General features: G+C 41.3%; 1 protein-coding gene across 6 annotated transcripts in view; it reads left to right on the top strand.

Annotated features, from left to right (window-relative positions):
* Positions 1 to 17,665, top strand: part of NEDD4L (NEDD4 like E3 ubiquitin protein ligase) — a 301,315-nt gene that overhangs the window by 50,273 nt on the left and 233,377 nt on the right. Inside the window, exon 1 of one of the 6 annotated variants that reach the window (XM_087927431.1) lies at positions 13,465 to 13,793. The exons of the other annotated variants lie outside the window; for them this stretch is intronic. Within the exon in view, the coding sequence (XP_087783557.1) occupies positions 13,776 to 13,793 (18 nt within the window). The 5' untranslated portion in view covers positions 13,465 to 13,775. Of the gene's footprint in view, positions 1 to 13,464; positions 13,794 to 17,665 lie in introns of those variants that run through there. 6 annotated transcript variants of the gene reach the window in all.

Raw genomic sequence — 17,665 nt, 5'->3', positions numbered from 1 at the left:
CAGCATCTCCCACCCACCCTCCCTCCACCCCCTGTGCACGATACCAACAATCAGCTGTTGGGCAGTGACATGCATGCACAGTGGGGCTCTTCCTGGCGCTCTTTCGCGTGCCGGGGGAGATGGCTCTGCGTACCACTTCTGACACGCGTGGCATAGGTTTGCCAACACAGTTCTTGGAGGTTCCCCCTTCTGCTCTTGATAGTTTATGTTCAATCTCCCTTCCATTACTTTCCAGGTCTCCGCACAACCTCCCCACATGTGGTAAGGATGGCAAATAGCCTGATCTCCTGAATCACCATCATCATCTTCGTTTAACGACCCCATAATCCCTTGCGGGTTGGAGTCTGGGCAACTGAATGGAGCTAGCAGAGTGTTTTACTGGCCGGATGCCCTTCCTGATGCCAATGCAAAGTTTTGTTCAGCAGATATATTCTCATTAGGCACAGAGAGAGAAATACCTGCCTCTACCTAGGATCGAACTCACAGCCTCCTGATTGTGAGGCAAAGAGCTCCACCTCTAGGCCATCACACCACTCTAGCCTGATCTCCTGAATCCCTAGGAAGAACTGGACAATCTAAGCTGATACAGCATCAGGAGCCAGGTGAAATTGACCAAAGGGAGGGCACATTTATCCTGATACAGCTGGAAAGACCGAGGCAAGCCTAGTATAATAGATTCATGGGACTGGAAGGGACCTTAGAGGTCTTTTAGTCTAACCCTCTGTCCGAGGCCTGGACAATCCTGGACCAAATGATTGCCCCAATCTTCTCTTGAAAAGCTCTCCACCAATGGAGCACCGGAGCCCAACTCCGGGAGGCAAGGTGTTCCCCTGATTAATTGTGCTATCAAGAAATGTCTTCTTCCAGGTTGGATCGATCTTCTGCCCATTTCTTCTTCGCTACCCTCAGGTGCCGTGGAGAATAAATTGACCCCCTCTTCCCCTTGACAGCCTGTCAAGTGTATGGAAGATGGCTATCACGTCTCCCTTTAGTCTTCTTCTTCGTTAGACTAAACAAGAGATTTAGTTTCCAGAACCCTGGAGCATAGAAAGCCTAGCTTAGAAAGCATTTTCTTTCTAATAAAAAAAAAAGGCTAAGAAAACCAGGCGATCTTGGCAGGAAATGCAAAGAGAGATGTTAACAGAAGAATGGTTTTCCTTGGTGCAGTGTGCCTAGTGGGAAAAGAAAGATCGACTGGGCTGATTAATCCCCCCCCCTTTTTTTTGCTGCTCTGGCTGGGGTTGGTGGGGAAAAGAGCACATCTGCATTTCCCAAGGACAAAGTCCTGTTCTTTTTTCATGAATGTTTGAACTCGCTGCCACCCCTCTGCAGCCTGCCAATTCTGAATGTGGTTTTTCTTCAGCTTGGATGAGCTGCGTTTTGTAACCAGAATGCCCCTCCAAACGTACAGAGCTGATGCTTTGTCTTTGGAAATAAGAGCTGGGTTTTCTAATGAGCGCCTTCCCAGTCTAGTCAGTGTCAAGTACCATTTCATCAATGAGCGCCTGAATGGGGAAAAAAAAAAAACCACGCAGTTGAATTATTTGGGAGGAACGTGAGTTGCTGCCCAGAGAGTTTGTTTTATATTAAACCTCCATTTCTGCAAAATAAGGCCCTGGTTTTGATCCTCCTTCCTTCTCTGTTTTGCATATGCTCAGGGCAACTCTATAAAGGGAGAAAGCATTTCTTTTTAACCCAATGTTTTCTCAGCCTTAGCAAAGTCTAATATATTTAGACAGAATTCTGGGAGTTGGTCTACACATCTTAAAATTGCCGAGGTTGAAGGATCCTGATTCAGCCTAAACCTTGCTAGCCATGTTGATTGTTCCATGCTGGGTAAATATCCAATTCAATGTCTCCAAGCCATGGAACTCACTGGATGATTTGGATGTTGTGGTTAGCCAGCAGGAGGTGCGGATGGCTGAGGAGAGCGAGGAGTCAGATGAGCGGCCAGGAACATTAGGGAGTGGACTGCTGCCTTCAGAGATAGTGGGGGCTGCCAGCAATGTTGAGGAGGTTCCCGAGGAGCCTGTGCCAAGTGCGCATGCACGCAGGATTGTTCGCAGGAAAGAGCAGCTACAACAGCACGGGTGACTCGGGAGTTAAGCTGCAAGGTAATGGCCCCTCCTTCAAGAAGATAAAAGCCAGCTGTGCAGTGAACGTTCTTTGTAGGAAGCAAAGACGTTTTGAAACTCAGCCTCGTGGACATTCTAGTTGATATTTGAAGACTCTTGTGTTGTAAACTATTTCTTATCTGTTGTTTTTTGGCAGCCTTGCAAAAACTTGGCAAGGCTCTTTCTTGTCAGAGCTAATTAGTTGGAAGCAGCCTTTTATCTGTGAAGAAACAGAATTCATAGATGAAACATTAAAAGATTGTGCTTCTGCCTTTGTCTTGTGTTTGCTCTCTTGTAAACAGGTTTGGGTCAGAACATTGGGGTGATCACTCTTACCTTCTCAACCCAAACCACTTGACAAGGTTGTTACAAGGATAAAGTTAGAAGACAGAAAACTACCATGACTCTGTATCAGGGGTGTCAAACTTGAATTTCATTGAGGGCCGCATCAGGGTTGTGTTTGACCTCAGGGTGTGTGTGTGTGACCAGGGTGATCATGGCCAGTTCGAAATCACTCATGGCGGGACGCCTGTGGTGGCCTGAGCACTCTGCCAGCGAAAACAGGCTCCCAAGCTCTGTTTTAGGCTGCGATGGCCTCCTGAAACTCTCTGCCACAGAAAACAGAGCTTTGTTTTCACTGACAGAGATACCACGGGCCGGTCCTTTGCTGTTTCTCCACGGGCCAGATCTAAGCACCCCACGGGCTGGATCTGGCCCATGGGTCTTGAGTTTGATGCACCTGCTCTATATAGAGGATATGAGGAGGTAGAGAACTGGCCTTTAAGGAAATAATCAAAAGTCATTAGACAAACAAAAGAGGCAGAAGCATATCTTGAATCCTGTAAAAGGAAATACTATTAGGAAGAAACTTAGGTTGGATTCTCTCTGATTCCATCGGGTAAAAGAGGGATCAGATACACAAGATTCAGTAGTACAGCCTGATAAATAAAGCTTACAGTTAATCTTGAATGAGTTTCTTAGACTGAATTGTCTCAAAGGGCTAATACAGGACAAGTAATTAAGTTCATTTTAAGAGTCTGTGTCTGTCCATCCATCATCTATCTGTTTCTGTATCCATCCATCCATCCATCCATATATCTATTGTATCTATGTATCTACAGAGAGAGAGAGAGAAAGAGAGGGAGACATACAATTAATGGGGACTCTCAAAGGGTCCTTCGAAGTGGCATCCAAGCCCTGATGTTTTCAGGTTGTGCATCCTTTCTCTGCACACTTTTTCTCCAAAGGCTTCTGGTTTCCCACAATGGGTTTCATTAAAATTGTTTTGTCACAGTCAAAGCAGTTAATCCATGCTATCAGTGAAGCTAGCTACCCATATGTGATTTGTTCTCTGTCCTTATCTCCAAAAGATGTCTTTGCATCCTTACTTTTAAGTTGGTTTTTGATTTTTGGAAATTGTTGGGCATAATTCCTACTCCTTCATCACTTAGGTGCCCTTCCAAATGTATTGGATTGACTTTCTAACCACATCTTATCGTCCCAGATTATCTGGAGAACTCCCAAGTAGACAAGCAGTAGAATCTGGCCTAGGGTACTTGGGCAAAGGCCATATGACTTGGCTGTTCGGAATTTGGCCCAGGTTCATGATTAAATAGTAGTTCTACTTCAGGCAGTATTTAGGAGCTTGAAAATATGAGAAGGTCATATTGTTCCCAGCAGTGGTAGCTCCAAACTTCTTAAATATGTCCTCCTTTTTAGGAAACATGAACAAGGTCCCAAAAAATTGCAAAGGGAGGGAGGAATTGGTAGTTAATGTGTTTCCTTCACAAGTGCATGTTAATGTGTTTCCTTCACAAGTGCATGTTCCTTGTATCTGTAATTAGAAATATGCAAAATGTAAACTGGATTGTCATAATAACTTGCCTGATCTTGGCCAATGCTAACTTGGGATGGATAGGAGCCCATCAAAATATCTCAGGACTGTAGTCTAAGCTGGGAATTTACAAAAAAGAAATCTGAAAGAAGGCTATAGCAAACTACTTTCCCACATTCGTCAAGAAAGCCAGAAAGATGTCTCCATGGAGTCATCAGGAGTTAAAATTGACTTGAAAGAAACGGGACCTTTATGCTTTTGAAATCGGTTCCGTGAAAGGGAAATAACATGCAGCAGGAGGAAAAGAGATAACAAGCATTATGGAAACATTATGGGTGGAATCTGATATAAAATGATCAGTGACATAGCCTTCAAATAAGCTTAAAAGATAATCAAGAAAGTTTAATTGAAAGAATTGAGAGGGATTTACACGAAGGGAGATGTCTTCAGCTGTTACGGAGCAAAAGGTCATTGCAGGGAAGATGAGGATATTATTCAAGATAATTTTATTTTAGGCAACTGTAATTGTCAGTATGAAATTATTTTTGTTTTATTTTTCTGGCTGTACAAAAAAAAAGGTGAAAACTGAAGGAGAAAATAAACCTAAAGAAAAAGGCAGATCTGAATTGAAACATAGGAGTGCCTTGAGCACAGGCCCACTTAATACTTTAAATCAGGGTTGTCAAACTCAAGCCCCGTGGTCTGAATCTGGCCAGCGGGGACCCCCTGGAAACAGCGAAGGACCAGCCTGTGGTGCTTCTGCCAGAAAAAAACGGCCTCCCAATCTCCATTTTGTGCTGGGACAGCCTCCTGCAAACCTCTGTGCAGTGGGTGGCAGAAGGCCATCCCAGCCTAAAACGGAGATTGGGAGTCCCTTTTTTGCTGGCAGAGAACTCAGGCCAGCACAGGCGCCCTTGATATGAGTGACATCAAGCTGGCCACGCCCATCCTGGCCATGCCCCCTGGTCATGCTCCCCCCCCCCCGGTCAAACACAACCCTGATGCGGCCCTCAATGAAATCAAGTTTGACACTCCTGCTTTAAATCATTGCAAAAAAAAAATAAAAAAATTACATGAATTTCTATAAAATGCTGTCCAGGATCACAAACTCCTTAGGATTGCTTGTGGCCAGATTGACATCCTGCATGAATTCATTTTCATTTCAAGAAGTGATGGACCCGGCATTCTGAAATGATGAATCAGGTATCTCATGTTTTCTTCCTAACTTGTTTTGCTAGATACACAGAACAAGCAGGCAGGAAGAGGAAGCTGCAGCCTATGGGGTGAGAATAGTGGCAAGCCATGCTTAAGAGTGGGTGAAACATGGCGAGGAGGTGGTGGAACTCGGGAGAGAGGGAGAAGCAAAAGTGGAAAGACCTTGGCGAGTGGGAGGTCTCCTAGCAACCACCTCGTCAATTTAAATCATGTCTTCATTATGAATGTTGAAGATTTTCTGGAAACACAAAATTACGTGATGATGGTTGTCATGCCAATACTAGATCTTGATCTTGGTATCATCAGTGGGGAGTACAAATTGCCCTTGGAAAGTTACTAATCCAGTTGTACCCCAATCCCTATTTTAGCCATGTCCTGTTTGCAAAAAAAAGATTCTGTACATTATCCAAAAGAATTTGGTTAGCATTTGGATATTCTGTCTATAGAGTGCAATTCAAAGTTTGTATCTGCTGATCTTCTTGACTGTAGCTGTTATTTTCTGCTTTATTACTTCTCGGGTTTCCTTCATCTCCCTTGTTTCTAGCTGATATTTCTTAAGTGGGTATTCTTTGGCCTTCTTGTTCTGCTTTTTTCATCTGTTTTAGCATGCTTGCATCTGATCTTAGCATGCTGATCTTTTTTTCCAGCCTGATCTTCCATTTTGGTCGTGCACTGTTGGACCTTTTTTCTTGTTTGTTGATTTTGCATTCAGGTATTCAGGTAAAGCTGTACACTTGTTTCTTGCGATGAGCTGCTTCGTATGTTTGGTATTACAGTATTGGTACCTTTTAATAGTGTGAGATGTTTTCATTGGAACAAACTTCAGTGTAGGCAACCTTGTTCTGTTGTTTTGGTGTTGTTCTAGCTGCTCAGTTGTTCTTTGTTTCAATTCTTTTTTAATTAGATGGCTTTGTTCTTTCTCAGGAGAATGAGGAAAAGAGGGTGCCTGGGTTGGGAATGAAAATGATTCAGTATCTATGGTGTCTTCCACTGTTGTTGACTACCCTTGGTTTGCCTCTACAGTCTGGGCTGCTTCTGGCAGGACTTCAATTTCTTTACCCTGAGTAGACCTTTGCAGTTAGTTCTTCCAGTTCTGCTTCTGTAAATATTGTATTTCGATTCATAAATCAGTTCTAATTGCCTAACTTCTGTTATTTCTGGTGCCAGATGTTGTTCTTTCCAGAACTATCATCATCATTATTATTATTTAAGAATGTTCTTTAGATGCCAAGGTTGATATAAGGAGCAACGAAGGGAAAATAATCTATGCGATTTGCTGAGGGTTGTATTTGGTAACCAAATCTTTATTTTGCTCCTGATAGCTTCAGTAGCATCCCACGGGATATTATCTTCCAGCGGGTTGAAAACTAGTAGATCCAGAATTCCCCGCATGAGGTTGGCTGGGCATTCTGGAACCAGTAATCTCAACTCAACTGAAAGAAACACCTTGGATAATCTAAGCTTAAGCCTAACCTAGGCATTGTTAAACTGGAAGGGCAATGAAGTTGGTTTTCATGACCAGAAGTGATTGTTGGTTATCCTGTCATTGCATTAACAAAATAATGGGGTGGATTTTCGTTGTTGTTGCTGCATCTTATTTAGGCTGGAAATGTTGACACAACTCATTTGCCTGATATCTTAGCTATATTTTAACTGTGTGCTACAACTCCTTGAATGCACCAGCAGAAAAGGTACCAGAGTCCATTCAATCTGTATGGAATAATTCAGCAGTGATACCTTTCTGCTGGAAGGTATAATTATTGCCACACATGCACACAATTATATTTAATCAACTGGAAAACGGAAGAAGACATTAACATGCTGACTATAAGCATTTGGGAAAGGCCAGAATGGGTTATATCCAGGGGTGGGCTGCTGGGATTTGCAGGGGTTTGGGAAAGCCCCTAGCTAAGATTCTGTGCAGTTCAAAGAACCCCCAAATCCCACTCCTGACTGGCCCCACCCACCACACCCTGACCCTCCCGAGAGTCCCCACATGGCCCGTTTTGGATGCAGGTAAGTGCAGGGTACGCACAGAGGCTCAGGAAGGGCAAAAACGGGCCTCCCAGAAGTTTGGGAAGGCTGGAAATGGGCTCGTTTCCAACTTCCAGAGAGCCTCCGGAGCCTAAGGAGGGCAAAAATCCTCCCCCACCCAGTACAGGTGGTCGACTAGGCCATGCCCACCATAGCCACGCCCACCCAGCAACCAGGCAGAGAACCCTTTGCTCAGTTTTTTGAAGCCCGCCCCTAGTTATATCTCTTGGGGCTTCCAAAATTCAGTTGTCTGGTGTACAAACAAGAATACTTTGAGGATTATCTTGTTTCAACTTGTTCACTGCTTCAAACATACGATTCTGTACCGTGTGTAAAATGGCCCCTAGGAGACCCTCTCCATTAAATCAAGAAAGACTGGTGTGATGTTATAGAGAGGGCACCGTTTTATTTATTTATAGTTTTTGTTGGCCCTGCAAGCATCAACTCACAGCAGGAAAAAACACCATAGAAAGCATACAACCTCCTGTTATAAAGCAACATAAATACCCTAAACTGGCAGTGGAATTCTGGGAGTTAAAGTCCACCCATCTTAAAGTGGCCAAGGTTGAGAAACATAGCCCTAAACACATATAATCCAACAAATAAGGTCTGTTGTAAGGTTAAAGTGATGCCTCAAAGGCCTACTGGAAGAGGATGATTTTCACCTTTCTCCTAAAATGTGTCATTTTAATGTATGCCGATCAGTGCGCATTCAAAGTGACAATAAAGTTGTTATTCAGATCTGTTCTATTCTTATTCTTATTCTAAAGAATCACTCTGCCCTGCAGAGGATTTAATCAGAAGTTTAATCAGAGATGTGGAAGTCTCTTTAGTCACCTTTGCTTTGTCTTAAATTGCAAATGACATACTATCCATCCCACTGTGTCGCATTGATGCCTTTCCTTATATTTAAAGTTTTCTTTATAATAAGAAGGGACTACCTAAAAATATAGTTTAAATTGTTTTTCTTTTATGCTTTAGTTATAATATATTCATTTTTTTTTAATAAGGATGATCCCCTTAATTGAAAAGACGTCATATTATAATTAAAGAAATCATGTGTTGGCTATAATGTGTTACTATACAGGTAGTCCTCAACTTACAGCAGTTCATTTAGTGATCGTTAGAAGTTATAATGCCACTGAAAAAAGTGACTTATGACTTTTGACCATTCGGGCATCTCCATGGTCACATGGTCAAAATTCAAACTCTTGGCAACTGATTCGTATTTATGACGGTGTCCCGGCGTCATCTTTTGCGACCATCTGACAAGCAAAGTCAAAGAAGCTAGATTCAATTAACAATTGTGTTACTAATTTAACAATTGCATTGTTTCACTTAACAACTGTGGTAAAAAAAGGTTGTAAGATGGGCCAAAACTCTCTTAACAAATGTTTCATTTAGCAACAGAAATGTTGTGGTTGTACATCAAGGATTACCTGTACAGTATGTGCTATTGGTGCCTTCTCAGATTCTGTCTAGTTTCACCATGAATTTTCAATGGAATCCCATTGAAAAAACTAACCAGGTCTCACCCTACTTGACTTCTACCATGTTTTCCTGAAAATAAGACCCACCTCAAAAATAAGCCCGGGGGGGGGGATGGGCATGGCTAGCACAAGAGGCAGCGATTGTGCGATGGCTGATAGTGTCTGGGAGCAGCCGCAGCCTGCCGGCCCCTCAGTGCAGTGGAGAAAAATCTGAGTACAGAGGCAGAGGTGAGGGGGAGACACAGACGATTCAGACATGCTGTGTGGCTCCCTGGCTCATGGGAGACTCGCAGGAGCCTTGGGTGGTGGCACCAGTAGCAGGCGAGGGCGGAGGCACGGGGGAGGCAGGCAATCCTGAGGTCCCGCGTGGGCGCCTGTGCAGTGTGGCTGCGGGCAACCTGAGAGACGGTGGGATGGTGTGGGTGGCCCACTGGGACCTCTTTGCCTCTGCCTGGCTCTGCCACGTATTTTTCACCCAGAAGGAGACAAAGCTTCAAATGGGGCAGTTTGAAACGGAGCTAATTGCTCAATTTCAAAGCACTCCATTTGCAAACAGATGAAGCTTCATCTCCCTCTGGGCGAAAAGCGTTTGGGCACCTATGCGGCACTTGAGAACGGAGCGAGAATGGGACACTCCCTCTGGGAAAAAAGTGTGCGGCAGAACCAGAGGGAGGCAGAGGCATGGTGGGAGGGTGGGAGGCAGGTGAGCCCAGTGCGCTTAGCTCTGTTTCAAAGTGTCCCATTTGCAAGCTGACAAAGCTTCGAGTGTCCGTCATTTCTCCATCTGGGCGAAAAGTGTGACTTCCCTGGGAAGCCTTGTAAGCCGTTGTGGCCAAGGACAAGCAGGGAGGGAGCGGCCGGCTGTCTGTAAAAATAAGACATCCCCTGAAAATAAGACCTAATGGGTCTGTTGGTTTTAAAAAAAATTAAGGTCTGGTCTTATTTTCGGGGAAACACAGTAAGTATAAGCAAACTTAGTTGTGTGATGCTACTACCCATTGAGTTGATATTAGTCTACTCACTGGTTTAAGGAGCAGCTTTCTTCTTGGGATACTCTTTTCCTTGAATTGTATAAAGCCTTCAGTTAGGCAGAAATACTTTTCTGGAGTTTGAATATAACACATGAGTTCACGCTAACGGAAGGTGCAAAACCATTGATCATTTAAAGGAAGTCGAATCTCTGTATTTTTTTTTTAAAAAAATTATTATTATTGTTTTCTGGTAGCAGGCCAAAAAAAATGTCAGTTTTGGAAGTTGTGCTTTTAGTACCTGAGAATGTTGTCAACAAATAAAAACCTTGCTGGGAATTTATGTTTTTTCAAACAACATGAGCCTGTTGCTTATTCTGGCAAGAGTGGAGCAGTATTTTAATACTTGTTGGTGTATTCAGCTCAAGGGGAACAAGGCTGCATGCTTTTTTCAAGATATAGTAAATAGAGACAGTTGCCCAGGGTGAGGTAATAATTCTAAGTAGTGTTGGTGCTTCCTGTGGAGGTTTAGAAAATATCAAGAGCTGCCTGTCACCCGGAAAGCAGAGAAGCTTAATCAAGATGGGTACCATCCGTAGCATTTGGCAGGAGCAGTGATTTTTGATGCCATTGGACATCATTACCCTTCAGCATAAAAAACTTCAGCATAATACAGTGCTGTGGCTGGGGGAAATGGACATTGGGAACAGAACAGGACAGTTCGGGTCCTCCTCCTCGATTCCAGATAATGAAAATCTGTTTCTGAATAACCCATTCCTCTTTTGGATCAACCAAGTCCTGTATGCACTCTCTAGATTTGTTGCCTAAAGACAAAAATGGAACATGAACAAAAAGTCCTGTAAGAACAAGAACACGAATCATAGTATTGTAAGAATAAGACTTTCCTTTCCTTTCCCTCCCCTCCCTCCCCTTCTCCTTCCCCTTCCCTTCCTGAAGAAATGGGATATTCCCCTTTTTTCTAATTATTACATTATATCTCATTCATTTTTAAAAAAATTTCTGGGGGAGATCCTCATGCTGTTTTATTAAAATCTATTATAAACCCCAGTTCAAGCAATCACTCTAAATAAGTTTACAGTGCAAGCAAGAAATTGTGATGGGAAATGGATACTCCATCTGTGTGCATTGGAGGAGTTCCTTTATGGAAAAAAGGAGAACACCAAATCTTGGCTAAGTTTAGCAACAAGATTGTCAAAGCGGAGAGTAAGCATTGATAAATCCTACACGTTTATGTGGATTTATCTGAGATACAGGAATATGGTCCTTGAATCATTTCCAGGTGACCTCCGTTAAATATGGATTCTCTATCATTTGGTATTTTTTTAACTAATAACCTAGATGGGAAGGAACACTTATTAAATTTGAAAGTGACACAAAATTGGATAGGTTAACTAATTCTTTTTGTAGAACATTCTAAATGACGTTACTAAGTTAGATAAATGAGCTGAAAGTAACAGAGACAAATGCACATTTTTTTTTTGTGCTTAATATCAAATGTCAAAAGCACAGTATGGAATGTGGGATACCCAGCTTGACAATAGCACTGATGAAAATGTTTTTTCAGTGGTACTTGATTTCAAATTGAACGTGAGCCAGCAATGTAATGTAGCTGCAAAAAAAGGTAAATGCAATTTTAGACCACATCAACAAATGTGTAATTTCCAAATTAAAAGAATGAATGATTCTGCTTTATTTTGCTTCCTCATACCAGTCTTGAACATTGAGTCCAGTTATAGTTATAGTTATGGTTATAGTTATAGCTTCAAAAAAAGTGTAATGAAATAGAAACATATTCAGAGAAGGGCAACAGAAGTAAGCAGGGGACCAAAGTGGGGTGGGGTTTTTTTTTTTTTTGGTATTTTATTAACATTTATTATAAGATAAAAACACAAAAAGAAAAGTTGAAAGTTAAAAAAGGAGAAAGTAGAGTGCAAAGATAAAAGCAATGACTTCTGACTTTTTTTCAGTGCACTGGAATACAAGAAAAAATTACAATCTCAATCTTTTGCTTTATATTTCTAGATATTTTGAGCCATTTCTATAACATCAAAGTCATTCTAGCCATCAAAACCTAAAATCAGAGATTCGTTTTTGTTCAGTTTCAAGCAAAAAGTCCAGAAGTGGTTTCCAAGTACAGTAGAACCTCTGGTCACGACCTTAATTCGTTCCATAACTTTGGTTGCAATCCGATTTGGTCGTGACCGATTTGGCACTTATAAAAAAAAATAGTGTGAAAGAAGAAATCGGCCGCAGAAAAACATTTTTTTTTGGATGGAACCCGATTTGGTCGTGGTCACAAAAGTTCGTGACCAGAGGTTCTACTGTAGAAACAAAACTAAATAGGTTCTTTTCTTCAGAAAAAATAATCACTTTTGCCACCTCTAACAACTCATCTTTATCATCCATTCTTCCATTGTAGGAATCAAAAATGAGGCATTAGGAAGTGAGAGATTGCAAGAGCTTGGTACCTTAAAAAGAAAAAGAAACAGAGAACTCTATGCAAGTATCTGAAAGAATGTCTTATAAAAATAGTTCATGGCATGTTTGACCCTGCGGATGTGGCATAATGGCTTAAAAGCAGCTACTGAATGTTAGAACAAAACTTTCTAACAATAAGATCAGTGTGATGATGCCTTGAGTTACCCAGCATGAGATAGGCTCCTGCTTCAGTGGGTGTGTTCAGGCAGGGGTTCAGTAGTTATTGCTCTGGAATGCTTTAATTTGGTTCCTCCATTGAATGCATTGTTGGATGCCATAGTTACCCCTACAAATTCTAGGAGTGTTTCTGGCACGCTGTTGTTATGGCTGCACTCTTATGTTCAAGTGTGCAACAACAGCCTTGAGAAGCTCAAGAGAACCTAGGAACCCAGCACACAACAGGGGAACACTGCCAAGGATGATGCACACCGAGAAGCAGCAGCAGAAGAACAGTTGGCAGAAGGGAAGGAATCTGTCTGTGGAGATGAAAAGTCTCCAGAGGTTCCAGCTGTCCTCATCTCCTCTTATTGTGACTTCCTTATAGAAAGAAGTATGCAGGTGTGACTTGAAAGGACAAATAGGCTGAAAAACAGCTTCTATCCCAGGGCAGGAGCTCTTTTGAATTCTGCTGCATAGTGCAGTGTCAGTGCGGTATGGGGGTTTTTTGGTTCAGTGTGTGGAGGGTGAAGGATGTGTGTTTGTGTTTATTTTCACGGTCATGATGGGCACTGAAGATGGTGTTTGATTTCATTGTACGAGGTGCAATGACAATAAAGTATACTAAATCCTGGTACAGTGGGTCAACTCATAAAACATTCCTATGCCTGTTTTAGTAGTTGCCATAAAAAAAGCGGGGGAGGAAGGAAATCTGGAAGAGCAGTTGAAAGCAAAAGTACATTCCAACTCTTATCTTTAAAAGATTGTAACTAAAATACCAGAGGTTTTGCCCGATATCATGAATGATGACACCCAGCCTGTGAACGTGTTCAATTGGAGAATCTGGTTTATGAGATACCCGGGGGGAGTGGGGGAACAAGGTCACAGGTGACTGTAAATTACGTGTGCCAGAGTTGGCTTCATACAGGGCAGTGCCAGTACGTCACCTCTAATGAATCCTTTGAATTTTTTTGAAGTTTGGCTCGAGAATCATGATTTAATTAGAGCGATTGTTGGAATCCTGACACAGTGCTTTGAGTTTCAAAGAGATGGTGATGGGGCGTTACCACGACAGTTTACTACTGGGTCATTTATCTATTGTTAAAGGAAGTGAGCCGCAAAGTCTGGCATTTATACAAATAACTATTTCCTTTAGAGATTTAGACGCACACAGAGAAACATGCATGTATTTCGAAGATTTTTCTATGAGCGCGATCTTCAGTTCTGCAGAGTTATTTATAGACTGTATATATAACTCTTGTGTTCAGAATGAAGTTATGAATGACTCTTTCCAGCATGGTGTCTTCCAAATACGTTGTATGGCAGCCCTTCCCTCATTATTACCAGTTTAACATATGCTCAGGATGACAAGAATAGTAGCATGGTCCAGTTGGATGAGAGTCGATCCTAAAATATTTTGGGCTTGGTCATCTGAAGGGCTTCAACACTGGTCTCTCTGAAGCCCATGACAACGAGTGGTCAGGTGAGCAAACAAGCAAGAGGTTATATTTTCTGCATTGATGCCAAGACTTTCCTATAATACTTTCCTTCTCTTTCTTGATATGACTCAGATGCTATAAAACCAGTGATGACAATGTTTTGGTAACTGCTGTGGCTGAACTGAAGATTTAAGATTTATTTAAGTTAATTGGTTTATTATACATCTTTTCTTTCTCCCCCTTCCCTCCTCTTGCCCTTCCTAGAATCTATTTACAGAAGAAGAGGGCATAAATGACAAATGAGAACCTGTACTTCTGTGTTTTTTTAATTTTTGCAAAAGGGTGTTCTTTCAATAACAAACTTGGACTTGTGCCCCCTTAGGAATGTAAGGTAAATAACTTGAATGCTAGGCTGCACAAGTTCACATGATTTTCCAGGAATGGGAAAACAAGCATTTTTCCCTCCTCTTGTGGTTCCACACTTCGTCCAAAAGAGGTCACTGTTGGCAGTCAACAACCTGAGCATGCAGATTCTCTGCTGTATTAGATTCAATTAAAGATCCATTTGCTTCGGCATGTTTTCCCCTACCACATGAGCCTGTCAGCTGATGGGACAATCATTTCTCAGTTCTTACATGTGATCCGCTGACATGCCTGGAACTCGGAACTCATGATTGAAATGTGATGTCCTGATGACCACCAATTTAGATAGTTAGCATCTAAAAGGAGACTGGAGCTGTTCATGCAGTATAAAGCTATTACTGTTTTATCCATGCTATCCAAATTTCAGGTCCTGTGCTTTGAATAGAGTAGAGTAGAGTAGAGTAGAATAGAATAGAATAGAATAGAATAGAATAGAATAGAATAGAATAGAACAGAACAGAACAGAACAGAACAGAACAGAACAGAATAGAATTCTTTATTGGCCAAGTGTGATTGGACACACAAGGAATTTGTCTTGGTGCAGATTTAACCCCAAGACCTTTCTATTTCTCAACAGCACCTATTCTTTCACTCAAACCAAACAGCAAACTGCAAATTACAATTTCAAATCAGGTAGATCCAACTTCTCTCTTTCTTTTAATCTTGTAATGCCCCTGCCACACAAATTTAGAGCCTTCTGCTACAGTTTAAGTAGCACATCAGTTGTCAAAACAGGTATTGTCTGAAACAAAAGCATCATTCTAAGCAAGAATTCTAAGCATTCTAAGCATTTTTACTATAGAAATTCTCCCCTGCAACATCAGTTGTAGTTTCTTCCATCTTAACACTTCTTTTTTAACTTCTTTCCCTGTCTTAACATACTTGTTTTGAAATAGCATACCCTTCATATTTGTCATAGTGATACTCAGATATTTTACCTTTTTCTCAATCTCAAAACATTTTTTATTCATCAGTTCTGTTGGATCTTCTTATTTTTTGTTAACTTTGTTGTCTACTGCTTATTAATCTTGAAACCAGCTAATGAACCAACTTCTTTTAATTTGCCCTTTAATATTTCAATCCCCTTTAAGGGTTTGTCCAAAAACCAACATCAAGTTATTTACCAAAGAAGTTTCCTGATTTTTAAAAACATGAATACAGCTAATCTGACAAAACTTGTTCTTGAAGATATATACTGACATCTGGGAATTACCACAGTATTTTCAAATTGCTTGTAGATTTAACTCTTCCTTTGTTTTAGAATCCTCTCTAAGTATTGATGTCCAGCTCCAATCTAAAGTTGACTTCATTTCACGTTTGAAAACAGGGTTAGTTAGTTAGTTTAATTTATTGATTAGCCAATAGGCCATATCAAAATACAGAATTCCAAATACAAATTATTAATAAAATCCTATAAAAACAATTTAAAAAGAAATTGGAATAAAATACAATAATTTGATATATAGAGAAATAAAACAAAATTATATTTCACCCCTGCAATCTGACCCAATCAGTCCTACCTATGCCAATCTTAGCCAAACTATTTTACTGAAGTTACTGTGCTGTATTCAATGTTTTTTCAAATTCTGCCTGCACATAAGGTGCGGTTGTTTTAATATGGGGTTCCCAATGGGCCATTTGTTTCATATATGAGCCAAGATACCTGTCCCTCACCCTCTGATACAAGCAGCAATCAAATAATATGTGAGCCAGTTCTTCTACCTCTGCCACTCCGCAGATGCAGATACCTTCATTATACTGTATAGAATGGAATTTCTCATTTCTGATCATTGTACCAACCTGTTCAAATAGGGTTACTACATTTTTCTCCTCCAGTTATCTGGCATTTCAGTTCTTCAGAGTTTCTCAAAGACCCCAATAACTTCCTTCAGTATTGTAAGGTACAATTCATTTACCCTAAAAATAAATACTTCATTACCCCATTTGAAACAGAATTGAGTTTATTTCTGATCCTGCTCTTGATAGAACACATTTTCGTTTACAGTAAAACTTAAAGTAGGAATCAAACATTAAATTGAATTAAATTCTCTATGAATGTACAAACCCACATTTGGCCTAGGGAAAGCAATAAAGAGTTGTCTTGCTCTTAGTAACAGCTTGTCTTATTACTTTAAAGCTTGTTTAGAAGTAGAGGAGAACACCCATTACAGAGAATAGGTGATATTGTTAACTGGGGTAACTATTTTTGCACCAAGGATAACAGATTTAATTTTGGGAGAATGTGGAAGGTGCAGTCATAAAATGGCTAAGAAGGGGACGTGATTTCAGCAAAGCATCCAGAAGGTCAACTATCTACTTGAACCCATTGGAAACTTTGTGCAGCCCAAGGATATTAGTGTAAATGAATATGTTAGAAGAGCGCAGTTTCTTATTATTACCTTTATTGTCAGAGTACAACATGTACAATGAGATTGGCTGAGCCTCCCTGCGTGCACCCCCCACAACACAACTCACAGTGAAAACAGAAGTCCCTAGCCTAGACTCAATCTTATTACACTGTGTGAACTTGTTGCACAACGTGCCAGCCCCACAAGTCAATCATACGAAATTGAGATGAAGTTATTTTCTGTTCAGAAGTCTGACAGCCCACGGGTAGAAACTATTCTTCAGCCTGTTGGTGCGGCTGGCTATGCTTCTATATCTCCTACAGTAGAAACTATTCTTCAGCCTGTTGGTGCGGCTGGCTATGCTTCTATATCTCCTACACGGTGGTAGGAGAGTGAAGAAGTGCTGACCAGGGTGTTAGTCGTCCCTGAGGATTTTCCTCACTCTTCTAAGGCATCGAGCCCTAGCGATGTCATCTAGTGGTATCAGAAAACAGCCCACAATGTTTTGTGCTGTGCTCACCACCCTCTGTAATGTCTTTACAGAAAGGGTGTCAAACTTACAACGACATGTCATCACCATGTGACGTATCACAATTTTTCCCCCTTCACTAAACCGGGGGTGGGCGTGGCCAGCACATTACACAACCCTCCTGCGGGCCCGCGAGTTTGATACCCTTGCTTTACCGCATGTTAGCTTATTTATTTTCAACATTTAAAGAGAGTCTAGCAAGTATTAAAGAAGATACATGAAGCCATCTAGTTGCCTGGACACCATTCCTGGTGTAAAAGATGAACCATGAGTAACCAAGGCATATTCAGCTGTTCTGTGCAATGGGGTGGATCCTAGTTTTGGGATCTTCAATCATTTGATCCCTGATGAATTAGTAATTGTTAACACAATTGCACTACAGATTAGATTCCCCAGAATTGCTTGAGGATGCATAAGGATGCACGTAACACTGGTCTGTAGCTCTTTAAAACAGCTGCATCATTTGGGAAAAGACTTGGCTGCTTCCAGAATTAGCAAACCGGTTGCTATATTTGCAACCCCAGGTGCCTTTTTCCAGTGGAATCCAAAATGCAGCACACCCTCAAGAGCTACCACCTCACCTTTTAGTCATTTGCAGGGACACGGCTGCCGAGCA

Source organism: Pseudonaja textilis, chromosome 2 (genome assembly GCF_049901715.1).
Source record: "Pseudonaja textilis isolate UNSWEBS1 chromosome 2, rPseTex1.2, whole genome shotgun sequence".
NCBI classification, from domain to species: Eukaryota; Metazoa; Chordata; class Lepidosauria; order Squamata; family Elapidae; genus Pseudonaja; species Pseudonaja textilis.
Note: the sequence above shows the minus strand (reverse complement) of the source record. Positions and strands in the feature narration are given on the sequence as shown.